Source organism: Parasteatoda tepidariorum, chromosome 2, assembly GCF_043381705.1.
Source record: "Parasteatoda tepidariorum isolate YZ-2023 chromosome 2, CAS_Ptep_4.0, whole genome shotgun sequence".
NCBI lineage: Eukaryota > Metazoa > Arthropoda > Arachnida > Araneae > Theridiidae > Parasteatoda > Parasteatoda tepidariorum.
In genome coordinates this window covers 628,043-655,761 of record NC_092205.1, presented here as the reverse complement: position 1 = coordinate 655,761, position 27,719 = coordinate 628,043, and the positions used below count along the sequence as shown (strand labels likewise).

Sequence of the window (27,719 nt, the reverse complement as noted above, 5' to 3'; positions counted from 1 at the left end):
ATTTTCTTTCACAAATAAGGAGGAAATGAATTTTTCTCCTCCACCTACCCACCTTAATGAATGACGGGAATTTCCCTTTCTTGCTTGAATCATTCTAGTTAAAAATGGCGGATTATTATTTTCATATGTCAATTTTTTTTCGTTTTCTATATTTTAAGCAATAATATTTTTTTTCTAATATTTCATATTTTATTGATTAGATATTCTAATACTGAAATATTATTCCCCTTAAAAATAATGTTTATTTATTTTTTGCTTCTTAGATTTATATCATTTTAAGCTTTGTTCCAGAATGACATGAATTTCCCCTTCCTGCTTGAAACGTTCTAGTTCAAAATGGCGGATTAATATTTTCATAACTGTTAAATTTTTTTCGTTTTCCATATTTTCAGCAATAATATTTTTTTTCTAATATTTTATATTTGATTTAGATATTTTAATGCTAAAGCATTGTTCCCCTTAAAAATAACGTTTATTTATTTTTTGCTTCTTAGATTCAGATCGTTTATTAAATCATTTTAAGCTTTGTTTACCTTGGGGGTCTATTATACGGAAAAATCTATTATACAGACTTCTGGAAGTCCCACCGATTCCGGATATGCGACTTTACACTGTATTCTTTTTTCTTCAACTAATAGTCTAGACTTCACAATGGTTGTTGTCAAGTTATCTTCGTCCTTTTCTAAGTTCAGGATTAAGCTTTCATATGATTTTGGCAGACCTATTAACATGACGAGGGCAACTTCTCTGTCGGTGAAAGCGTAACCACCACTCGACAGTTTTCGGTGTATTTCAATCAATCTGGTCAAATATGATTAAATTGTTTCACCAGGCTTCAAGGTAATGTTAAAAAAGTCCTTCATTAATTGCAAAACATGCAGTAAGCCAAATTTAGTATGCATATCTTTCAATACAATCCATGCGTCCCTCGCTTTGGCACGGCCGCCAATATCATTCAAAAACGTATCTTCTACAATCAAGAACATTAGAGTTAATGCTTCATCATTTTTCTTTCTCTCATTTTCGGACATTTCAGCAAGTCCATAGCCAGGCTCAACTGCCTCCCAGCATTTCTTCTGCACCATCAGTGCACGGGCACGTATTGCCCATGCATTATAGTTTTCGCCGTTCAACTTCTTCAATTTGTATTCTTCCATAGCGGGGATTATTGTGCTGCCTATCTTCTTAGATCCGAATTTCTAATATTTATTTACTCAAAGCGTCGTGCTAATAACGTGTTGAAATTAAATTACAATTGTAAATAAACAGATCATTTTGAGAAAAAGAAATATTTTAATAAAGATTATAACATAAGACAAACTTAGACGAAAAAAAATAACACTTCTATTGATATATTTTCTATAAAATTGAGAAAAAAAATTGTTGCCAAAAACAAACGAACAAAACAAGGCAATGCATCAGTCAGACTGCTTACAACAACCTCGATTTGCTGATTCCATCAATAACCTCCGGTCCTGGTATTTTATATTCTTTCAACTTAGGTACAATATAAATCAGTTTGTTATTAATAAACATACAATAAAAAGCATATTAAAAAGCATACAATATTTGAAAGTTTGTAATTTTCAAATATTGTATGCTTTTTAATCAACCATCAATCAAGTTTAAAATCAGCCATAAAAATTTTATTTCTCAAATAAGAGTTTTCTCACATTTGTGAAATTTTTGACTGCAAAAAACAGGATTACAATATAAACATACATCTTATTAGATTATTAACTTTTTAACAGATGACATTTTCCATCTCACGTTGTTTGAATAAGGTTATTTTCCAAAATAGCCTCTGTCACTAACATTTTTAAAAACGTTATAGATTGTTGAAACTAATACTAATGTCATACAACTAATGAATCAATATGTGTTTTTTTTTTCCAGCTTTTATTTCATTTCACACTCTATTAATATTTAATATTTTTCCCATTAAACTGCTTAAAAAATAGTAAATTAATAAATATTTATGGTTTTCAATCTCACCTATTTGTTTTAAATTCACCTATGATTTTTTCTGAATAAATTGGTCAGGAAATTGATGAAGAGTGCTTTTTTTAAAATTGGACTCTGCTGCTTTCAAAAATGAAATTTTTGGACTGACAGATGCTGAATTATCAGTCTTTTATCAGTACACACACTATTTTAGTCAAATCAAGTCTTATTTCAGGTGGATTTCTATTTTGTTTTAAAATAACACTTATTTTTGATTTAAAGCCTCTAACTTGTTATCGGCATTTACAATATTGATATCTACATTTGTAATATGTATTTCTAGAGCTCCATTCATCTTTATGTCAATTTTAGTTTGGTTTTATAGTTTAGATCTTTTTTCAGGTCAAATAGTGATGTAAAGAATTCCAAATTGAGTTCCCTTTCACCACAGAAATCGAGTAAAACACCAAAACCTATACCTTCCAGTAATGAATCTCCTTTCAAACCATTTTGTCCACCTTCAGAAGCGGCTGATGATGCTCTGCCGCACAAGATTTTGCTCAAAGCTCTGTCTAAAGACTCAGGCAACAGTCAAAATCCTAGTCAATCTTTACAAACTGTGAAACCAGAGGTGAAAATAACTACACCAAGCTATCCATCAACTAGTTATCAAGAGGACTATCCGTTGGATTTTTCATTAGGTTAGTGTTGAGATAGGTGGAGTTAGTAAAACATTTGTTTGAAGAATAAACTTAATTTTTTTACATCTATAAAAGTTGTTAATATCATTTAATTTAGAATAAGATTTTGCCTACTTAATAGGCTGAAAATTGAAATGAAAACTGCAATTAGAAAACAATAATTCAGTGCTCTGGAGATAATTAACTTATAATTCTCAAAGTGTTTACATATTTCTTTATTAAGAAATAATGACTTTAAAACATTAACAGAAGCCAATAGATAGATGTCTTAGTTAGGTTTTGAAGTAAAATAAGATACCCATTAGATTCTTATAAGAAAATTGTCCTGTTTAAGTATAAAATAGTTACAAAAACTACTTCAAAGAGTTGATTATATTGTATTAGATATTCTTGAAGGAATAAAAATAAGAGATCAACTTAGTTGGTTATTAATTTAATAAAAAAACGCCTCTAATTTATACCAAATGTTTACTGTTAAAAAAATATTTAAATGTGTGATCTGTAAGAAATATATTGAAAATTAAATAAATTTTAAAAATTGTTTATTTACCTTTTTACAGATAAAAAATCATCAAACATTCCATCTGCTTCAGGAAGCCCTTTTGGCGAGAAACAAAAAAGCAGCTCTAAATCTAGTCTCAAGCATCATTCAAACATATCTTACTCAATCTGGAAAAGCACACATCCACCAAAAAATAAAGCAGCATCCATAGATTTAAGGGTGGTGGATCATGTGAAAGAAACTATTTCACCTTCTAAAAACTCATCTGCCAGTTCGCGTTGTTCTAACAGTCCAAACTTTGCTATGAAATCCTCATCAGCCAATCATCCTGACTTATCTCAAAAACACATGTCAAACAGTTTCCACCAGCAAAGATCAGGGGGTGCTAATCAGTTAACTACAATAGCTAATCATCCAAAAATGCCACCAGAATCAGTGTCTTATCAACACAAAACGGAACGAGGTCAAACTGATGAACGTTTAGTGAAAGCAAATTTTGACCAAAAATATATAGGCAAGAAAGAAGAAGTATGTTTTATTTTGCATTATCCACTATTTTGAAAGATGAACGATGCTTCTACAATTTCATATAATTTTTTCTCTTTATTACTTTATTTGATCAGTTTGAGTTATCTCGTAACAAAAACTTATACTTAAATTTTGTGTTAAAAATTGCTTATCTTATTTTAATTATTTTTAATGAAATACACAAAAGTGTTGTAAACTTTTGTGAACAATGTTACATTAATCATTTTGTTACCTTGGTAAATGTTTAGAGAAATATTACATATTTGTCTTTAAATTTGTATGATTCCTTAACAAATTTTATTGTTTAATGTTTGTATTCTTATACTTATAACATATATTTTTTCTTATATTTTCATTTTTAAGCTTTTAACATTTTTACTGCTTGCATGAAACTTTTTTTCTCAATTCTCTCCTAAACATGAATGTTACAACTTCAATTCTTGTAGTTTTCTAATTAGATTCTGTGCCTAGTTTTGAAATATTAATTTGCTGGTTAGTTTATATGGTTAAAAAATATTTTATATTTTCATCTGTCCAAAATACTGACTACAATATAAGTGGGAAAATAAATGTGATGGTCATAGTTTAAATTTAATATATGTTAAGAGGTTTTTTGAAGCTCCAATAACAATCCCAAAAGAACTTTGCCTGATTTTGAATTTTCAGAAAAATTATTGGTTAATGTTAAAATATGTGGCTTCTAATAAGTGTTAGAAATTAATTTAACTTATTAATATGCTTTTTTATTGGGTTGACAGTTGCGAAATCTTTTTTAACAACTTTTTGTTATGCAATTTGTCTTTCTGAAATTTGCTTAGCCTTAAAACAATTGCAGAAGTGATTCAAAACCTAATGTAAATAAGAACAATAATATATCATGACTGTTTTTCAGTGTTGCTTATTAAAATAGTACAAAATATTAAAATTATGAAAGTTAATTACATTAGAAAAGTTTAATTAATTCATAAAGTGAATGTGTGGCTCCTTAATGTAAATTAAATAAAATAAGTACTTTAAAGATCGTTAAATATAATATAAAGTAAAATTTAGGATAAATAATTTTCTAAAATAATAATAAAAATAAATAACTCATTATGTAGCATGTTATATACATATTTTTTTACATATAACTTTTTAAAACTATTTTTTTGCTCTTAGAGTCACTTAAACTATTTTAAATGTTACAGTAATTTACTAATAGAGGAAAATTTTTCTTAATTCCGATTTTTAATACAAGAATATTATAACTGCTTGCTTTCAAAATGAATGGAAAGGCACCATTTTTTCTACAATGATGGCTTTAGTACTTATTTTTAATTATTTGTTTCAAGGAACGGCGAGCAATGTCCTATTCATCATTAGTCACATATGGGGGGCAAAACACTGCCCCGAGCATACCACCAGGGATGATGTCTCCTAATGGCAGTCCGTATAGATGCATGGGGTGTGGTATATCTGATGCCAAGTTCCTTTGTTCCGGATGCAGAGAACATTGGTATTGCAGTGCACAATGCCAGGTTAGATATATCAAAATTTGTTTACCTGTATCTTTAGTCAAAGGGATCTTAATTTGGCTGAATTTTAAATTTATTCAGTTATTCTTGAACATAAGTTTTAAAGGGCTTGAATTAGAAATAAAGTAGTTTAAGTAAAAATATCAAAATAATCTTAAGAAATCAAGTGTGTAATGTAACTTCCCTATGGTATATTTTGCTTCAACTAAAATATGTTATTTATTAACTTCTGAAAAAAAAAAGAAGTTTCTTTAATTGAATCATTTCAAATATCATTGATTTTCGGAATTGAAGTGCATTGAAACTTGTGCAGTGTTGAAACGATGCACTTCAATTCCAGAAATTAATATAATTTTTTATTCCTTGAAGGCAAATAGAATTTTAATTTTGAAACTAAACAGTATTTATAATATCAGAAGGTGAAAGTTTTTTTTAGGTCTCTTTAAGTTTATATTTAGTTTCCGATTGTCTGAGGGAATTGATATACAGTTGAGTCTCGATAATTCTAGGTGGGCGGGACCAAGCGAAGTTTCGAAAGCTTGAATTATGAAAATTGAAAAATATATAAATTAATAGAAACAAAACAATTTTTAAATTAATTGAAAATATGTTACATTCTAAGAAAATTTACTTACATTAGAGAATCATGGTACATTTACTGCATCGAGTTAATTGTACTACTTAGAAATAATTATCTAATGTTGTTGTTGAAACACGCTGCTCCTTTTATCACGCAGCAATATCGTCCCATCGTCAATGTAGCGCATTGTCGAGGCAAATCTTCTTCATTAATGACGTGTTCGCTAACTGTAATATCATTTTTCAACATTTTATCTCAAAATTTACACCGGGTGTTACTTTTGCCCATGACGCAATCACCCACTAAACAACATCCTTCACATAAATTTTTTTAAAAACTCCTACTCTATGCATCGTAGTTCGTATTTACGCGATCTGAAAATTACTCATCATGATTTGTATTTTCACATTTTTGAAATCCAATATCAAGATTCATTCATGTGATTTCAATATCAGGATTTATATTCACGTGATTTTAAAATCCTTCATCGCGATTCTTGTAAAAAGTAAGTTTTTTTTCTTGAATTAGTTACTATAAATGCGGCAGTTTTTCTATCGACGATTCTTACTATATATAGGCATTACAACATCAGCGAAACTGGGTGAGAGTATGTTATTGATAGTTTTGTTATAATTTACGTAAGATTTACTGGCGTGAAAATTCAGCGTTTTTGCCTTTTGGCCAATCTCATCCCTGCTTATTACAAACTTTTGCCAAGTGCACAGTGCAAAAGTGTATTTCTCAAATTTAATTTTAAGTTCTACAACTGACTTTTAATTATGTAAGATTGGAACATGGGAATTATTTTTAAGCTGTAGGCCATAGCCTAATTTGTGGAATTGCCAAGTATTGACCACAGCACTTTCATGTTAATATGGGCATAGTTGTTTTATGAGGTTAATATCTTGATCTTAGAAATGATAAATTATTTTATTAATTTATTGTTTAGTTTTATAAAACTGATTTAGTTGAGTATTTACTTAACTATAAGGAATTTTCTGATAAATGAAACTGTTAATTTGTTTTCAAAGTTTTGTCTCACATTACTTTGTCTTAGGTTTAAACTATTAACTTTTTTTCTTCTTTTTGGTGTGGAATGCAAACTATAATGATATCTAATAAGTTATCCCTTATTTTAACAGTGTGGTAGAAGTTTAAATGAGCTCTTATAATTTATGTTAGAGCTTTCTATGTGATTTTGTTCTTAAGCTAGAAACAAACAGTAGCACATTACTTTTCTTGTAGGAAAAAAAAACCTAATTAATTATAGGCCATTTATTCTTTGCTTGTAAACTCTTCAGCATGATCATGCTTTATTTGGTTTTGGTGTCCTTTTCAGTGGTTTTTCTTTTCATTTTTGTGTTACTCTTATTCCCATCAATACAATTTTATTAATATTCAATTATGGATTTTAGCTAAAATAAAAACAAAGATAAATATTAATGGATGTTATGAGTTACAGTAGAATCTGGATTAGCTAAATATAAATGTGGCCAAATCTACTTTAGATAATTGAAATTTTTGGCTTATAGATGTCCATCATTATAACCACCCAATTAAATTTATCAGCTATGAAAATTAGGATTTATTTAGATATCAATCAATTGAGATTTTTAATTTTTGGCACTACTTACACCATGATGTAATTTTAGAATAAGCATATTGCTTATTAAGGGATTATTATTTCCCATTATATCATAATTTATCACTTGGTCATTGTTGTATAGCAAATCATAGTAGGGTCACATTCAAAAGAACTTTAAATTACAGAGTTGAGCAGCTTACTTGCACATAAGTACACTTACATTCATCTGAGACTAAGTAGTTTGGCCATGGTTAGATGATGATGCACATAATACACCAGTCATTTTGAAACCACAGATTTAATCAGGCCTACTATAGGGCATTAGTGGCATTCTTGACTTACTTTGTTATCTAATGGATATTATATTAAATTGGAAATCGATTTTGCTTAATAAAGATTTAAGCCATAGGCCTAGGTGATCCAGGTTATACTATACTTTAATAAAAACAACTTTTTTTTCAGATTTGTTGGTTACTTAACATGTCAGATTGTTAGCCATCCTTTTGGAAAATCAGGGATTTTCCTATGGAACCTACCAAAATATTCTGTCAAGAGGGTTGAATAAAAACAAATCAGCAAATTACTGACACTCATTTAAAAAAAAACATTAAGTTTTTATAACAGACAAAATAGTACAAATTTGCTTTCTTTTTCAGAACATGAGATGGCCTGATCATGCATTGGCTTGTCCTGGAAATATGTACAGCAGTAATGCAGGATCAAGATATGTTCGAAGTCCTAAAAATTCTGAACATTGACATTTTACCAAAGGAAAAAAAAATCTGTAAATTTTATTAATTAATATGGGATGACCAGGCTAAAGGTTATTTTTCAGTTTTACAAATTTTGTAAAAAAAATATTAGCTGAAAGGAAATATTTATGTTTCGCATAATAACAGAAACATTTAATATCTGTGTTATTTATCTGGAGTTAAAAGTTTAAAAAAAATCTTATTTTTAATCGATCATTCAAGAAAATAATAATGAATAAACATTATTTAAATTTCCTGATGTAAAAGTATATGTCTTTATTAGAATTTGATGTACATACTATTTACTCTAGTTGATAAAAATTTTGTATGTAATATATAAATATCTATCTTCAGGTATACTTGTTCTTATTTTCAGCGAAATGGGTGGTGGCTTGCATGAATGAAAGGTATAAATGTGGATAATGGAGTGGCAAAATTTCTATTTTTTGATCTCTAAAATTATCATTATAAACTTTTGATTTTTCTTACCATATGGAATTACAAATTCATTTTTAGATTATTTCTAGAATATTCAAAATTTGTTACAATAATTTTTATGAATCATCGGTGTTTCTCATAATACATCTCAACAAACTTTTGCAATTATGTATTGTTTACTTCAAGATAACATTCTTCCTGCTAATAAACTGAAAATGTGCCCAACTCTAACTGTACATTTTTAATAAAAGTTGAAATACCCAAAATATCTCATGAGAAGAAAGAATTAAAATGCTTGGAATAGTCACAAATATAAATTTTGGGGAAATATGACCTCCTTACTTATAAATAACACCTTGTCTGGCCAGTAAAATTTTCCCTATATATTCCCTTTGGAAGGAATTTTAATTCAACACATTGCATTATTTTATTGGGTTGTCAATGAAAAGATGAACAATATTATCACTTAAATCATTCTGCTGGCGGGGAAAAGTTAATGAACAAAAATTTGAAATTGATGCTAATCTAAGACATTTAATCGTTTTCTTTCACTTATAGAACATTTTGTCGCTCATGTGTGTAAAACTTGAGAATATTAATAATTGTGATTATAATATTTCCTATCATGACAGTAGAAAATAGAAAAAGCAAGTGCATAAGTTCAGGGGAAAAAAAAAAACATAACATCTCTTTTCTTGTGAATTTTCTGATTCTAGAAGTAGTCTATGTGTAAATATTTAGATTATAGAGTTTGTATATTTAGTTGTAGATATAATAAAATCTGTTTTTACAGTTCTGGTAAGAATTGTGCCATTTTTAACTTTCTTTTATACAGTGTATATGGTCATCCCATATTAAATAACTTTTTATCTGAAATGATATTATTCTGTATACTGCCAAAATTGTGTATTACCTGTTAATTATTGATTTATTAAAATATCATATCCTTATGCCACATTCAGAATTATTCTGATTTTCATTCTGTATAATTTATTTCATCATCTGATGGATGTTTTGTGCCATTTAAATGTGGATTTTTTTCTGTCATAACGATAATAAAATTTCAAACAATATCATTTTTATACATTGTTTTAAACTTTATTTTATTATTTTGTAAAATGCTAACTTAAATAAACTTTGTTTTTCCTCTAAGTATTAAAAGTATCAGTTCAACATTATTAAATTATATCCACTTTTTAATCATCCAAATATAACTTTAATGCAACATTTTGTGCACAGCAAGTTTTTTAAACTTTTCATAAACTGAATATTAATTGTTATAAAAGTTTTGATTCTCATTTTTCTCTCTCGTTTATTTATTGTTTTCTATGTAACTAGAGATGAATTATTATTTAAGTTCCTAAACTTTCTCATCTTTTTATTCAACTGTATTATGCTTAGAAAGTCAGGCAAATTGAGCTTTATAAATGAAAAACAAATTAAGATGGTGGTCCAAAGAATATCATTTCAAAAAACTCTTTATTAATACATATAGATGTTTTTGTAAGATTACTTGTAAATATGTGTATGAAATAGTTTTCATTGCTGTGCAAGCACCGTGTATTCATTAATTTTTCGCACTTAGTTGTAATAATTAACAGACCAAGTTTATAGTAATTGTTCTCTGTAGTAGTAAAATCATAAGTATTAGGATTTCTAAATCAAAACAGAGCTCCGTTTTACCTCTAGTTTTTTTCTTATTATCTTTTCTCTTGATTAATTGATTTGTGCCATCTTTTCTTTTGATTAATAAATATTTTGATATTGGTGAAATAAAAATTTTATTTTTTAAAAAATTTTGCAATTTTAATACCTAATATTCATATAGTCGACTTACTTAATTTAAAATGTTAGTGTTTGAAGTAGTTAAGAACTCTTGTATATTATTGCCTTTTATTTCATGTACAGAATAGTTCTGGTTAAATTTTAATATCAAAATATGTAATTAGAAAATTTCTATATTTCCTTATATATTGGATTGTTTTTCCAATTTTTACATTGTTTTGAAATTTTCATTACTCTAAAGAAATGTGCCATCATTCTTTAAAAATTATTGTATTCATTATTAATCGCATTTGATAATTTTATATTACCAGTGTTGATAATTATGGTATTTTAGTATTTTTCCTAAGACAGTATTTTAAATATATCGTGAGAATTTTTAAAATATCATTATCACAATGATTTAATAATAATGACATTTCATAATTTTACCCAGCTCTAAATCAGATATTAGATTTTTTCTAGGTTAAAAAAAAGAAATATAAAACGTGTTTTTGTTTAATTTTAACTATTCTAAATACTCTTTTTTTTTCATTAAGAAAATTACCAATGATGCAATAGCTTTTTTTGGTAATTATAATTAAAATTTTGTTATTTTAAAACATTAGGAATTGTTATTTGTTTAAAAGATTATAAAATATTTTTGTTCACATCTGTTGAATAGAATTAGTGCAATTTTTACGTATTTATTGTGTTATGTAAAAAAAGGAAGAAAAAAAAATCACATTAATTAATTTCATTTTTGTAGAATATTATGAATATCTAAATTTCAAATCTTTATTAATTTACTGAACTGAAACATGTTGATAATTAAATATGTTTATTGTGGTTTAATTATTTAAGTAAAAATGGTAGAAAATGAAAATTTTGTATTCTACTCATATTTCTTAGGTCCAGCAATTTTTGAAATGACATTTAAATTTAAAAATTAATGTTAAAAAATAATAATAAAAATTAATTATTGAAAATAAATTTTAAAAAAGTGCTTGTGTTAATTTGACATATTGAATTGTGTTATTCTATAGCTCATATAATTGCAGTATTTCTTTTTAAAACAAGACATGGTTTATCCAACATAAAAAGTCAGCAATATTATTAAAAATTTTGTTTCATTACCTTTTAAACTAATTTGTGTACATAAAATATTTTTCATGTGTTTAGTTAGAATCCCTCCACGTGTGCTTTTGTGTGCCAGTATGAAAGTTCTTATGCGATATTAATTCTATGTATCTGTTGTGTTTGCTTAACCAGTGCAATATGTTGGCTAATGAATGTAAAAATAAAATGAATCTACTGTTACTTATTTATATTAGTTTATTATTTCTGGTTTTTAACTCAGAATTCATTCACACTCTATTAGTGATTAAAAAGATGCACACAAATATATGAAATTTGCACTCAAGAAACTGATTCAGTGTTTACACCCTCTTTATATAGAAAATTAACTTCCCCCTTCCAAAGAAGAAACTAATGTTTTTGAGTACTTCTTCCCAGGAACAAGGCAATGCTTTTAGTCTGGTAGTCACACTTTTGCACCAGACTAGTTGTGTTCACAATGCTGTATCCGTTAAAGCAATAATTTTAAAAGAGAATAAGTCATTTATTATTTTTAAAAATTTCAAAAATTTATGAGGATTTCTCAGCTACCTTAAAAGTACCTTTATTGTATGCCAGTTAGATTTTTATTAAAAATGCTGTTAATAGTTAAAATAGTAAAAAAAAAATCTGATGGTAGTTAAACATGACTCATTGAAAGTAATTTATTTTTAAATTAAATTTGAGGGGATATCATCATAACTAAGGCAAGTTGGCGAAGAGTCGCCGAGGAAGGAAGATAACGTTTCTGGCGGAGGGAACCAGTTTTCCTCGAATCATGACGTTTACGCCTCTTCCTTCTCATTGGCTCAAATTCCCTGACTACTCCTTAGAACTTATCGGTTAAGATATATCAGTTATTAAGTAACCGGTTCCGATTTCTTGTTCTTAAATAACGTGTACAAAATATTAGTTCTTGAATAACGTACTCACGGTGTCAGTTCCTAAAGATAAAACACACGTTTTGTAAACGTCTTTTATCTAAAGTTATTAATCCTTTTATTCTTTTTTTTAAAAAAAATCTGTTTGACTCAAAATTAATGAGATTACATTTGAATAATAATTTTAAAAAGTCTTATAATGCACCACAGTTTCTTTTCTTTGTTTCTGAAATATAATTCATATTTAATTTAAAAATGTTATTCATTTTTCAATAGGATGAAGATTTAAATGAACTATACATTTTTCAATACAAAATGCATTTAAGATGGATCTGAGGAAAACGTTTCTAAGAAAGCTTAGACATTTAAATGTTTTACTTTAACCTTATTTTTATTATTTTTTAATTAGGATGAACATCTTATGGCAATTACCTTAAAAGTTTGCAATTTCAAATGTAACGAAATTTTATAATGCGTATTTTTATTGCAATACATTACTTATTGCTTTTATCGCTAAATTCAGCATTTCAGATGCGTAATTAGGACGAAAAGAATAGATTAAATTTTCTTATTCCAAATGCATAATAAAAATTCTTCACAATGGAATACATATTATTACGCTGATAATGAACTATGATAGATTTGAGAAATGAGTTAAGGAAACACTTTACACATTCAAAATAAACAGTACAGTCAAATTAAACATTTAATCAGAAAAAGGTGATAATTTTCAATTGGAAATATATATAAGAAATTCACAAAGGAATCGATACTTTTACGCAAATAATAAATTAAAATAGATCTCAAGGAATAGACATGAGAAAGCAATTAATACATTTAAAATGCTTTACTTTAACCTTATTATTTTATTCATTTATTTGCAGTTTCAAAAGTTTTAAAAAAATATTTATATATATTTCATTATCATACGCAGCACTTTACTTCAACATTGTTTTCTTTAAATGCAATTTCAAAAGTGATAAAGTACAAGAACCAAGTCTTATTTCATAATTATGCGACTAAAAAAGGAGCCATTTCTTATAACATTACTAAATAAGATATTATATAATAGTATAAGAAAAAAAAAGGAATGGTAGATTCAAAATAAATAAGAAAATCTTCACAGAAAAATCAATATTTTTACATAAAGAATAATTAATTGGGGAATATCTTAGTAAATGGATCTACAAAAGCAAATTATACATTTAAAATAATTTATCCTTAGAAGGCAATGGTGAACTATTTTGTTAATAAGAAATATATTTCAGATATTCTTGTATATAGTTATAAAAACTTAAATAAACATGTATTATAAAATTAGTTACAGTGTCTTGACATAAGTCAATACAGTGTTTCTTTGTTTCTTCAGTTTGATTATACCAACCTGCACTTTAGTATATATAAAAGTAAAATATAATTTACATTTTAGGGCTCTAAGAGAACTTTTGCTGCTTTTATTTGTTCTTTAGCATTTATGTTATTTTTAACCTAATTGATTTGTTTTATCCATCATGATTGCTTGCATCTTAAGAAATATCTGTAGTTGATTTATAGAGAAAATTACATTGTCAACAATGTCAACTTTCATCATAATAAACAAAACACTTAAACTTGAAAAAAAGTTGTTCGCAAGTATAATACTAGTTTCCATTGCACGTATTTCAATTATAAATTTGGAGTTTAATTTTAAAAAAAACTATAACTTTAAACACGATAAAAAGATTTTGTTAAAATTTAAATCAAATCAGTAAAAGAAAAAATTTCATTTATCTATTTAATTATTATATTTTTTTTTACTAAGAAATTGAAAATAAAAAACATTTCTGAGAGAACTCCAAACAAGTCAATACAATCAATGCATCAGAATACGACATCAGGTCAATGCTCTTCCCAGTCATAAAATTAAATTCCAGCTTAGAGTTTAAGATTAGAACTAAAATCGAAAGATTTAATTAAAATTATTACTAAATATTGCAAAGAGAATTTTGTGTTTTAATATTTGTGTTACATGATCTTATAAAAGCACAAAACACATGATCTTATGAAAATTTGCAAAAAAATCCCCGAATCTTTAATGAATATTTTCAATTCTGAAACTGTCGTAATATTTAAAATGAATAAATAAATAAAAATAAAAAAGCGCATTGAGTCCTATGTTTCGTTTTAAATGTAACCAAGTCGCTAGTATGGTAATTATCATTGTTCCTGACATATATAACAGAAATTATTACTATCTCTAATTTTTTTTTCATTTTCATATATCATGTGTTAGAGGCGACAAGTATCATGATGCGTTACACCACGTCCCGTAAAAACGAATGAGCTTTCTTTTCAATAATGTTAAAAGTCATATTTTAAACATCTCGTAACATTAAAGATTGTTTAACAAAATAAAAGAAATTAGTATCCCACTTTTGTGAGACATATTCCAATAATCAAAAACTTCAAACAATAATATTTAATGACACATTAATCTTTTCTTTAAGAGACGAGTTTCATAAGAAACATTTCTTTCACTTTTGTGTAACTTTTTTTAAATTCCTCTTGACCTTACATTTCTTTAAAGGAAATTTTAAGATGTTTTTTTCGTTAAAATAAATAAACAAATAAAATCTTCAAAGTCAGCCGCTATTTTATAATAGAGAGGGGGGAGAAACAGTTTTTTCTCATTTTTAGACAATGACAAAGGAGAGAGGAAGGTAAGTTTATTTATTTTTATAAAACATTTTTTATTTACCCATTTCTTAGACAGATATTTGTTTATTATGATATTAAATATGTATTTAAGATTTCTATTCCCTGATGTATTTTTAACGTAACTTTTCCTTTTCTGCATTTTTAGAAATCTTACATTGGGTAAAATAATGTGTTAAAATGATTTTTCCAAATTCGAAGCTATGAAGTTCAATGAGTTCGAATTTATTATTATTTTATTACATAGAAGCGAACTGGAAATTGCTTGAACAGTATCTGATGTATCAAAGGCTTTAGGATGAAAATTACGTCTGACGATACGTATGCATTGCGTATCCACTGTAGTTATAATTTATTATTTTACACGTAATAAGCTTTCCAAAAAGAGTGGACAAAAAAATCTGAGAAAATTGTGCAGTACTTTCCCAAAAACCAGGCAAATTTTAATTCAAAAAGAGAAGTCCGAATATATTCATTAACAAAGATATCAATACAAGAATGAGTCTTTTTATTTAGTATTTATGGCTCAACATCTTTATCAATAACACTGTTAGAAATGTTTTGTTATTCGTCTCAAGCTATAAAGTCAAACATCTGAAGGAATGTTTAGTAAGAAAAAAGAGTATGATTTTGCGTTTTAAATCGTGTATTAAATTATTTGCACCTGCAGTGATTAAATTGCATATCTTACATGGCCCAGGGCCGGCTTATGCATGTCGCGGCCCCTAGGCAATGCTCGTCTCGGCCCCCCCTACCGTTTTCTAACTTCCTAATATATTTTTTCGCTAACACAACACTTTATTCATAATTACGCTGTTTTTTACTACATAGGTATATTATCACATTATTCAATAAAAATATTGAATCAAAGGGAAAGAATATAAGTAATTAATATATGCATTTAAAAAAAAAATCATACAATAAGCTTAAATATTAACTCTTCTAACTTTTTCTGTTACAAAATCGTTCAAGACATCCAGAAAGTTAACCTTTTCCAATACATCATTTTCAATTGCCATTATGGCCAATGAATTTAAACGGTTTTGAGACATAGTTGAACGAAGGCAGTTTTTAATTAATTTCAATTTGGAAAAGTTTCGTTCACCAGTGGCGTTTGTAATCATTAGACTTCTATATATTTGCAAAGCTGTCATTACATTCGGGAAAGTTGATTGTGCCATGTTACCAATAATCAGTTTGTAAGACTCTTCGGCAGGCACAATTTTTTTCCGACGTCTTCTAATTGTAAGATGAAGTATTTATACTGAACCATTTCGTCAATAAACTCAGGCTCAATGTCCTCGAAATAATGTTCCTTAAACTTTGTGCAAGCCTGTCTAATTTCAGCGTCGGATTTTGTCGAGAAATCTGTTAGAAACCCAAACAGATAATTTATTTCCCGGTAAGCTTCTAGGCGCCGCGACAGTTCTGTACACAGCATGTCTAGTACTGGCAAATATGTATCAACTTTTAATTTCTCTTTTCCTCTGAGCACAACTTCTTTTGCAGGTCCGTCATCGTGATGCCTTTTCCTTTTTCACACACGCTGATTCTCATCACTGTATAGAGTATCAGTTTTCTCATTTGCCTTAGTCTCGTAGTCGTCAAATGATTCTCTCTGTGAAATTAAAAAATCTAAAAGCGATTTTAAAAGATTGACTGCCGTTTGAAGTTCAATTGTTTTCTTTTGTAAAGATTTGCTGACACCATTGATCCGATCTAGTATGGTAGCCCAAAATACGGCCATTACAGCATTTTCTTTTTTTGCCAAGTCATTCAATAGACATTTCGCCTCGTGAATCGCTTGTGATGTCTGAGTCTCAACGCCAGCAATAGACTGCAAAGCTTTCTGAAAACTGTTGTAACAATTTGCCAAAGCCTTAGTAGCATCGGCCCTTGCACACCATCTTGTATCGGATACTCTTTTCAGAACCAATGACGGAACTTGCTTACGTTCATCACCTTTTTCAAGGTGTTTGAGCATAATTCCCCAGCGATGAGTTGATGCCGAAAAAAAGCTGTATAGTGCCTGTACGAATCCGAAGAATGAGATTGCTCCCACGCAGCTTTCCGCTGCACGTACTCCAATCAAATTCAGTGAGTGCGCTGCACAGGGAACGTAGTGTGCGAGGTGATTTATTCTCTTAATATGCGCCTGGAGACCATTGTAACAACCAGACATATTTGACGCATTATCGTAAGACTGACCTCTTAAATTTCTTACATCAATGTTATATTGGCTTAAAATATTTAATATCTCGGTGGCTAGTTCTTCCCCTTTGTGGCTCTGTATGAGAAGAAATTTAAGGAAACGTTCAGCCACTTCTCCGTTCGACGTAACATGTCTCAGCACTACAGTCAACTGATCATATATCTGGTGTCGAATCGACACTTATTGAGAAGTATTTGGCTTCAATGATTTCATTAACAATATATTTTAAAACCTTATTTCTCAATATTTCAATAAGTTCCTCGCAAATCGTTGCAGACAAATACGATTGTTTTCCTTTGCCTCCATTACCATATTTTGCTAAATGCGAATTAAGAAACGGATCGTACTCAGCGATTAACTCTAAAATTCCCAAATAGTTGCCATTATGTTGAGAACCGAGAATTTCATTGTCACCACGAAATGCTAATCCAAAAATTTTATCACTGATACCATTCTTTCTAAAACTTTCTTCCAATATTCTCTTTCTTTATTAAATGTAACCTCCAAAGAAGTGTCGATTCGTCCGTGAGTGCGCCGTCTACTAATCAGTGTCTGTACACATACTCGGTGAGTTGCATTATTCTCATGCGATTGAATTCGGTGCAACGCATTTTTCCAATCAGAAAATCCAGTTTGAAAGTGTGAACGGTTTTGAGCTTCGCCAAAAAGGATACATGGAAAACAGTATACCTTTCCAGTAGACGGAGAATACATGAGCCACTCACGTTTAATTTTACCACCACTTATGTGTTTCCGAAAAAACATAGACTGAGAAAAAAATCTTTTACTGTCGGCTTGAAGCAGAAAAATCACACTCAAAGTGTTGACATTCGTTAGGGTCTCTAGTACACCAAAAATCTTGCATTTCGTTGGTAATATTTTGCCATAAGCCAATGTCATTCTGGTATTCTACCCCTAAATGAACTACGTTTTGATGTATGACCTCTGTCTCGGCCTCACTTTCCTCTGCACCGACTAACGTAGCTGTTTCTTGATCCTGGCCAATCTGTTCAAAAGGCTCGCAAGGAACCTCTACTTGGTCTACTACCATCGTGCGGCTGGCAGAAGACGTACTTGGAGAGTCATGAGGTTGATATTCCTTTGATTCGCGACTAAATCCGAGTTTGAAAAGGTTTTGTGTCTTCTTTAATTGTTCATTAAGCTTATTTTGTTGCTCTTGCCGCTTTTTACGTTTTTCTGAAGAACTTTGGTGCTTTTTCTTTACGGGTACCTCCGACATTTTGTTCCTGAAAAAAATAATCTTTCGGTTTAAAACGGAAATGAAATTTTCACCTTAAAAGCTCAAACATATTGAATTTCCTGCTTAATAATAAACACCCAAACTAATAATATATGATAACGTTGAAATTAAATAAAATATGTAAGTAATTGAATAATAAAACGGCACTTCACATTTGTCAAGTCCTGCATTAGGTAATAAAATATGTAAAAAATAATAAAACTTACGTATAGTAATTTTAACTTCAGTTTACACTACACGGATTTTTACTCGTCGTTTTACCGATTTTCTAGAAGCCCGAAGCACTTCTGCAGTCCTTATAAATAAATATCCAATACTTGGCTCTAAATTCGTAAGTTTTGAAACACAAACTGAAAAACTCTCTTTTCATTCACAGCCATAAAACTCGCAAACAAGTTGCACGAAGTGAAAATTCAACGATTACATTAAAAATGTTGTCTATGACACAATACAACGTATGTATTTAGCGGATCGGGAAATTCCCCAGTCATGCGACGAAAGAACCAGTACTGCCAACCTTATTTTTACATACTCTTTGGTAGCTTGGCCATAGAATATACATACCTATGGTAGGTACCAGAACAGTAAGTGTGCATTCACAACGTAGAATTTTGCGCGTTTTTAAGCGTGTTGTGTTAAAAAGCTGCTCTTGCTGTATAGCCATCTGATTAGTCGGCGTTAAAATTACCGCGATAAAATTGCTTGCGATTATATTACTGCGTTATATATGAACTACCATAATATTAATATCTAATTTGGAATGCGTTCAGAAATGTACTAAAATAGCGTCGATGTAATGTACAGAGCAAGACAATCGTCATTGAAATTTCAAATTAAATTTTTACTGTTTAAGAAACTTTGTCAATTTTTTTCTCGGTAGCACAGGGCCCCTAGGCAGTTGCCTACAATTCCTAATGGATAAAACGGCCCTGACACTTAGAACTATTGACATCACTTTCAACAGATAATTTCATACTTGCCTTAAGAAGATTTATCGCACGCAGAGGACGTCCGTCAATTATCTACTCCGACAATGGGACTAATTTTATTGGAACTAACAACTCTCTGGAGAATATCAACCTAGAAAGACTAAAGACAACTTTTTCTCCAATTTTATGGAGATTCCTACCTCCGACTGCTCCATGGTGGGGAGGATTTTTTGAGAGGTTAATAGGACTTTTGAAAAGAATTTTGAGGAAGGTCCTAGGTCATACATCCTTAAATTACCAGGAAATTGAAACTGTTTTGTGTGATTGTGAAAGCCAACTCAATTCAAGACTCTTAACATATGTTAGCGATGATCCCGATGATTCATGTCCTTTAACACCTGATTTATTTCTGAAAGACACTCGTACAAGTAGTAGTACGGACTTGGATAGATTAAAGCTAACTGACAAGACGGAATTAAACGAAAGACTTGCGTATAGAAGAAGACTGATGACAGATTTACGAGCAAGATTCCGTAGTGAATATCTGAGTCAGCTACATCATAGACTGACAGTTCGAAAACCAACATACCATCCTAAAGTTGGAGATATCATCTTGATTTGGAATGATAATCTCAAAAGAATACATTGGCCCTTGGGAAGAATACTCTCGGTTTACACAAGTAAAGATGGACTGATCAGAAGAGCCAAAGTTAAGACCAAATCCGGAATTCTGATCAGACCAATTCAAAATCTCTGCCCATTAGAACTGGACGAGGAGAATCTCAGCAGCAAAGATCAGCTGCCAGAGACTTCCAAAGATGAGCCAGAAAGAATATCATCAGACATTCCTGATTCAGTTCCTGCCACTACCAGAGTTGGACGTGTTGTTCGCCCACCATCCAGATTTGGACAATGAAGTATTGAGATTCGGTTCAACATGCCCCAAAACTCAAAAAGGGGAGTGTTAAAAAACAGAATACCATTTTTCTTTGCTAGAAAACACCACGAGATTTAGAACTCTCTAAGAACATTTTTTTAGTTAGTTTGATAATGTTACTGCCGTTGGAGACATGTTGTTTTTGTAGCGTTTAGTGCTGTTAATATACACATGTTAACCATTTCGTAGGAGTACTTTGAGTTTGTGGTCACTGATTTGATTTATTTAGGTACCTACCGACCCGGGTAGAAGAACAAGGTAAGAAACCCTTTTATTGATTCCTGTTCTAATGAAGTAGATAAAAAAAATAAGTTATCTTTTTTAACAGATGCATAAAAAGTGGCCTATCAGAAGGGGATACACAAAATATTGCTTATATAATGTAACCCCCCACAACAGATTTTTAAGTTGAAGGGGGGGGGGGAGCGGTACAGTTTTAGTGCCTCAAATTGATAAGAGGAAACTCTTAGCTATTGGTAATTTCAACAAAACTAGGTGTTTTAAGAATGTGTTTAATTGGTAATTACTAATAATTGATAATACTTACGAGAAAAGTGTTTAATCGATAATTACTGTGCAGCTCCTTTTAACTGATAATTGTGCATCATTGTTTTTTTTTCCAGTTGATGTTCCTAAATTCACAAAAATGTCACTTAAAATAATCTCTTCCGCGATCAAGCTTTTCAATTAGAATATTAACTGAAACAAACTTAAAAAATAAATAAAAACCAATTTATTCAACATATTTACAGAATTGAGAAAAAAATGAATGCTACTGAACTCCCCAAACTTCTTCAAATGCAGAACAAAATTTAGAGCAAGTTAATGCAGCTGAAAGAGGGTAACCACTAATCGAAACTGTTTCTTCTGCATAATCTGCAGTGACCTGAAATTAAAGGTGAAATTTTCAATCACTTGTTCAGCAATAAAAAGTATATAATGTAATAGAAAAACCATGCCATGCATTTTACAGTTTTATGTAATTAAATAATTTATTTAAGCAAGTTAAAAGATAATATATTAAGAAATATTGCGCGAGGTTTATAATTCTTTAACAACATTTACCTTATAATTCAATACAAATTTCAGAAATATTTTAGAATCTCCTTTTTTGTTTTATAACTCAGTTCCAGTAACATTCAAAATGAAGATATTATATAAAAAATAAATAAAAATACCAACAGCATAAGTGACATTCCTTTTTAACATAAGAATGAGAAGATTTTTTAACTAACACTGGCTATGCTTCAGAGAACATAAAAAAGTTTTAGTTCTTTAAAAAAAAAAAAAATGAGTTTGACACAAAAATCTTTATTTAGATGTTATTCAAAATTCTAAAATTAAGAATATCAGAAAAATATATCCTATATAGAGATATATTAAATCAACAGTTTCAACCCCCCCCCCACATGGCACCTGAGAATCTTTTGCCAGGACCTCGACTAAGTTCCTCAGTCGTTGGTAAATTTACTGACCTTTATCAGCCTAAGACTACTAATTATTTTGAAAATATTTATCGTTAAGAGTAAAATAGTTTAATCAATTATAGGTCTTATGTCAAAAAGTTGAACCAGCAGGTATGTTGTATAATTATTTTCAAAAAAGAACTATTATGAACATTGAGAATGATTATAACAGAAACACTATTCTTTATTCATGAATTTAATTATTTTGTTTTGAATTGAAAAATCGACGAGAAATAGTACTGAAAATTTTTTAATCAAATATCTTTTCCATAATTCATCAAAATATGGTTATTGAAAGAAATCTTTGTTTTCAAACTTTGCTACGACTTTTTAACTGCATTTTCCTTAAATAATTTCATAAAAATAACTGAAATTTTGAAATAATTATGAATTGTTTATTGGATATCAATATAACTACAGGTTTCAAAAATTAGTATTGGTTTTAAAAAAATTTCGATTCTTGAAATACTCAATGTACAAAGAGAATTAAAATATCCAGTAACTTTCGAGGAATCAAGGAATATTAAAAAACGGTTTCAAAATGGCATTTAAATAGGTTCAAGAATATGCAAAAATAAATAAAAACTTTTATTTACAAGTTATAAAATTAGTGTTCCTGTCTTGAAATCAATTAGAGAACTTAATACATAATTGTAAATAAAACTAAGTTAATGTAACATATGGTCAGGACAGAAATGGGTACAAAAGAAGAAATTCAAAAATAAATATTATCAGATTTATTTAAAAAATATAACTAAATTGAGCAAAGCTGGTTAAGCAAAAGTCTCATTAAACCAGATTTCAAATGTTATATATGAAAATAAGAGCAAAAAAGATACAGGGAGAAAAAAAGAACTCAAATTGTTGATGCAATAGGTTCTACTTTTTGCTATTGCAACAGAACAGATAAGAAATTGGGCAGTTGGAAGCATTAAAATGGAATGAAATAAATTAAGCACAGACAATTCAACAAATGATCGATTGAAGTTTGATGGCACAGCCGCTAAAGGCATTTAAATGGCACCAAATTCAATAACACGCTCATGATAAAAAATCAAACTATGTTTAAAACTAAGTCTGATGCTAAATTGAAAGAAATTATTAAGGGGCCCCAGTAAGGCAGTTTGAGACATCATGTTAATTAGGGGTCAGTTAAGAGGGAGTTTATGGCACATTGCAGGAAGTGTATACTTACTTGTCCGTGAGCCATAGCACCAACAACTATAACAATAGGTTCATCAGGAGGAACTAGATCACGAGGGTGAACAATTTTCTCTGAGGAAAAAGATGTGGCTATTTTTTTACATCCTACAGGTAAATGATCTGTAACAGGATTCTTAATCACCTTCAGAAGAGAAAAAATAATTCAATAATAAATATACAATACAGAATTTTATATCATGAATTAATAACAGGAAATAAAGATTTAATATCAATGACTAAAAATATTATTTAAAATAAAATGTTTCATTTCTCGAGAATTTGATGAATGTATCTAAATTTCTAGCTGAAAATTAATGTTTTGCCATAACTATATTCTTTTTCAATAGATTGAGATAAGAAAATTAAGTGAGTTATTCAATGTTTGAATTTACCATCAACAGATGTCAGGTTTTAATAAGATACCAATAATCATTTAAAAAAAAATTGCCATTAATTTTTTTTTTATAAACATGTACAGTGCGCAAAAAATAAATGGATCATTATATTCAAGGACTCAAAGGGGTGACCTCAAACGTGCTAACTAATTAGAGCAGACAATATTATAAGTTACAAAATTAGGCACAAAAATGTACTTTCCCTGAATAAACATATATTTTTTCCAAGAGATTTGGATCTTTCACCCCCAAAATATAGGGGGTAGCTGCAATTGAGGAAATAGGGTGCCATTAATTTGTCTGGAGAGCGGTCCTAAGTTAGGATTCTTTAACATTAATTTTTCTGCTTTTTGAGTATTTCACCATATCTCAAGAATTTTTTAAGCAAATCGGAAACTTTTTGCACACAATTATAAAATTTTTATCATTGTACTTAATAGTCAATATTTTGAATTATTAGGAAGAAATTTTTTTTCCAACTTTTTAAAGAAATTTAAAAGTTTTTAATTTGCATGGCAAAATACAAAATCTGAGCGAAATTGGTTAAGTAGTTCCTGAAAAATCAAATTTAAAAAAAAATCGTATTTTTAAAATTTATTTTCTCAGGAACTATTCTACCAAGTTTGCTCAAATTTTGTATTTTGTTATGTAAAATTACATCCTTTAAGATGATGCAAAAAATTGTATACCTAACAGTTCAAAAATGTCCCAACTATTATTAGATAAAATAATAAATATTTACTAAAATTTACATTTTGCATGGAATTATCTTTGGATAAATGAATTTTATAACTGTGTGCAAAAATGTTTAAATTCGCTTGAAAAGTTGAGATATGGTGAAATAAGATAAAAGTAAAATTAACGTTGGGGATCAAAACTTAGAATTGCTCTCCAGACCAAACAATCGGGACCCTATTTCCTAGGTTGCGGCTACTCCCTATATTTTGGGGGAGAGAAATCGAAATCTGTAAAAAAAAAAAGAAAAAAAAAAAGGTATGTTTATTCAGAGAAAGTACGTTTTTGTGTCAGATTTCATAACTCAAAAATATTATATACACTAAATAATTAGCATATTTGAGGTCACCCCCTCGTACCATTCAGATTGAGTCCTAGACCGTGAAGATCAGACCATTACATCAAAAGATATTATGGATGGTCTGTTATTTTAATTTACGCACTGTACATTTAAGAAACCTTTTACAAAAATCGAGTATTCTAAGAATGCAATATGATATTCATTTAATTAAGAAGGAATAACAATAATCTAGGTAATGGTCAATTTTGATATTTACTAATTTAATAACATAATTTAGACACTCGATATTTTAAAAAGTCACATTAATAATTCCCAAAGTTATAAAAAAGGTTCAGCCACTCAAACCAGGTGTCAAATTTCTCTGATTTTTCTAGGATAAAAATCTTAAAATTTTTAGGTTTTTTTCTTCTTCTCACAAAATGTAGGATGGATACTTAACCCACAAGAAAAGTATCAATATTCTAAAGTATTTAATTCAAAATGTAATTTTTTTAAATATATAATCTTCAAAAAATAATTAGATTAGAATTGTTTTAACAATTTAAATTTAGTCTGTCTGTCTTAGTTTGTCTTGTTCTTTATTTTTTAAAATTTTTATGCTTTGATACAACATTATTTTTAAAAAATTAATATAGATGTGGAGAGAATATTATGCTTACCTTATAGGATAAGTTGTTTTTATTAAATAAAAAATGTTTTAATGTGTTACTTTAAATAGTATTTGCACAAAATGTACCAAAAAAAGAAACACAAAGTGACACAAAAATTCTGGAAAATACAATATTAAGTAAAAGAAAATAATTTCAGGCAATTACACATCAGTATATTTTTAAATTTATTTCAGCCTTGAAATTTAACAATTGATTCCCACTTAAATGTAGAGCCTTTTCATAGTATTTTGTCCAAACAGTGCCCTTTAATCAAAATTCATTGAAAACATTTTCTTTAAACCAATATCTTAAGTCAAATGTTTATACAGTACAGAACCCGTTATCCGGAAATCAAAAAACCGGAACGAAATTTGATAAATTATCCTGCCATTTTTAAAAACTTTTTTTTTTCCTCATAAGATTTTAGGATTTTTCCTTCTTTTTTGAAAGATGTTTACCTTACCATCATTTTGGAAATAATCATTAGTGTATTACTCCACCGTTTTTTCTTCTTTGTAACATTTCCAAAAAAAATTTTTTTTTTTTTTTAGTTGGGTTTAACAATAAAAAAAAAAAAAAAAAAAAAAAAAAAAACGGCTTTTTGCAGCGATTCAGAAAACCGGAAAAATCAGTTATCCGGAAAAGCGATGGCCCCGATCGTTCCGGATAATCGGTTCCCTACTGTATAATGTTGTTTATTTTAAATTGTCATTATTATTTACAGAGATAATCAGCATTTAAATGTAAATGTGTCAAATTTATTGTTATGTACTTTATATTTTATTTTATAACCGTCGTTGAACAGCTGACCCAATTTCATGGGTTTACGACTACTAATGTTCAACTCCGTAGCCTTGTAATTTTGAACCAATCCAGAAGACAAGGAAACTCCTGGATCAGTACCCCCAGAGGTATTGATTTGTTATGGGAACATGGAGGACTTTGAGACTCGATAGATTTAACGTGCATCAGTCACCATTTACTACACGGGGAGTCTTCGGCCGGCAAGGATATGTACTCTATAGAGAAAAACTACCTAAAATTCTTTAAATTTCATTTTTTAAAAAAATTTGGTATCAAAATATTTAAAGAATTAAGTCTAACATCACGCTTTTTTAGTTTAGATTAGTTAATTGTTGTTTTTACAATTAGAAACGTACCTGCAGAGTGTAGAACAAACTAACATAATGTTTTGTTTTCCTTCTTCCTAATAAACAAATATCAATATTTTTCTTAATATTCTCATTTAACATGTTTGTCCTAAATTCCATAGTATTTTGTCAGCTTTTTAGGGAAAAAGGATAAACAATTTCAGAAATATCATTTCTAGAATGCAAGCACCAATTACGAACTTTCAACATTATTATTGAATGCACAATTCGAATTTTGAATCTAAAATCAAATATTTACCAATAAACAGTAATATTAATCAACATATAGTTGGTTCTTAAAGGAATCTTTTTTAAAATAAAATATGTTTTAAAAGGCCAAAATGAAATCACAAAAATTAGCATCAATGCAACGCATGTTACGATTTCTCTACAAAACTGTCTTGCTCCTATTAATTGTAAAAAGATGTGCGATGGGTTGGTTTGGCAAAGAAAAAAAATAGTTCGATTTCATTGGATCAGAGAGCTGAAACTTTCAGCAAATAAAGATTGTGAAATAAAATTCATTGTGGTTAAATTATGACAAAATAATTTTTGGAAAACTTTATAAAATCAAAAATCCGAAAACGATTTGAGTAATGTTATCAAAAGAAGAAAAAAATACCCCCAAAGCACTGGAACGAGCTTGAATGGTAATTGGATTTAGATCACACACTAGAAAACCAAAAAAAAGAAATGCTTTCATAATCGGGAGCAAATACCCCATTTCCTCTCATCACTACAGTCTTTGCCATTCATAAACTGCATAGCCTCCAAAGAGGTCAAAGGTTCATTTAGCAACCATGGAAGTTTTTCATATGGCATTCCAAGCTAGTTTAACAGGGTTATATTGGAATAAGCTAGGATGAAAGTAAAATATTGCTAAATGGGCAATATTTAGACTGTTAGGCTATAAGTTTCCAACCAAAAAAAACTGGGCATAATGGATGGTAAGATAATGGTGAAATAAAGAAAATCGAAAAAAAAAAAAACCCCTCCAGATTTTCCTTAAAATTCCAAGATTTTCTTAAGTTTCTATTCAAATTCCCTTGATTTTCGTAAGTTTTTTTCAGAATAAAAAAATTCCCTGATAATTCCAGGTGGGTGGGTGGGTGGCCACGCTGGAAAATTAGAGGCAAATTCCGCTGCTTTTCTTGATAATTAACAGGCATTATCAGATATTACTCAATGAAAAAGAAGTTATATTCTATAAAAATTTGTCTAGTAATTTGATACTCTAACAGTCAATGGATGTCTTAATATTTCCATAAAAGAAAGAGAAGATTAAAAGTTCCAACATATGCACATATGTTTTAGTTAGTTATGAAAGTATCGACACTCAGAAGTTAATTTCACTTAAAAAAAAAAAAAATTAGGTAAAAATAGCTCATTTGTGTTCACTAGTCATTTGCTTAACTACATACAAGAAATTACTTCAGAAAATTTTAATTTCCATAGCTATGTTGTACAAGATTAGGAATTTAAA

General features: G+C 29.1%; 4 protein-coding genes across 13 annotated transcripts in view; 2 read left to right on the top strand and 2 right to left on the bottom strand.

Annotated features, from left to right (window-relative positions):
- Nucleotides 1-11,633, top strand: part of LOC107453403 (microtubule-associated protein futsch) — a 118,388-nt gene extending 106,755 nt beyond the window's left edge. For 8 of the 10 annotated variants that reach the window (XM_016070224.3, XM_016070230.3, XM_016070223.3 and 5 more), the window contains 4 exons: nucleotides 2,347-2,645; nucleotides 3,206-3,675; nucleotides 5,007-5,192; nucleotides 8,011-11,633. In XM_016070224.3, the coding sequence (XP_015925710.1) occupies nucleotides 2,347-2,645; nucleotides 3,206-3,675; nucleotides 5,007-5,192; nucleotides 8,011-8,112 (1,057 nt within the window). In that variant the 3' untranslated portion in view covers nucleotides 8,113-11,633. The remainder of the gene's footprint in view (nucleotides 1-2,346; nucleotides 2,646-3,205; nucleotides 3,676-5,006; nucleotides 5,193-8,010) is intronic. The other 2 variants (XM_071177050.1, XM_016070231.3) reach the window with 1 other exon arrangement.
- Nucleotides 11,634-16,533: 4,900 nt separating this feature from the next.
- LOC139425051 (uncharacterized) lies at nucleotides 16,534-17,178 on the bottom strand. Its single transcript, XM_071178050.1, has one exon. The coding sequence runs from the start codon at nucleotides 17,176-17,178 to the stop codon at nucleotides 16,534-16,536; it is 645 nt and encodes a 214-aa protein (XP_071034151.1).
- A 2,051-nt stretch (nucleotides 17,179-19,229) lies between these two features.
- LOC107453398 (uncharacterized) lies at nucleotides 19,230-20,314 on the top strand. The gene is made up of 2 exons (XM_071178049.1): nucleotides 19,230-19,243; nucleotides 19,474-20,314. The coding sequence occupies exons 1-2, from the start codon at nucleotides 19,230-19,232 to the stop codon at nucleotides 20,312-20,314; spliced, it is 855 nt and encodes a 284-aa protein (XP_071034150.1).
- Nucleotides 20,315-21,053: 739 nt separating this feature from the next.
- LOC107453405 (ribosomal RNA small subunit methyltransferase NEP1) overlaps nucleotides 21,054-27,719 on the bottom strand; it is a 36,876-nt gene continuing 30,210 nt past the window's right edge. Inside the window, exons 5-6 of the mRNA XM_016070234.3 lie at nucleotides 22,997-23,146; nucleotides 21,054-21,221 (exon numbers count right to left, since the gene is read on the bottom strand). Of these exons, the coding sequence (XP_015925720.1) occupies nucleotides 21,108-21,221; nucleotides 22,997-23,146 (264 nt within the window). The 3' untranslated portion in view covers nucleotides 21,054-21,107. The remainder of the gene's footprint in view (nucleotides 21,222-22,996; nucleotides 23,147-27,719) is intronic.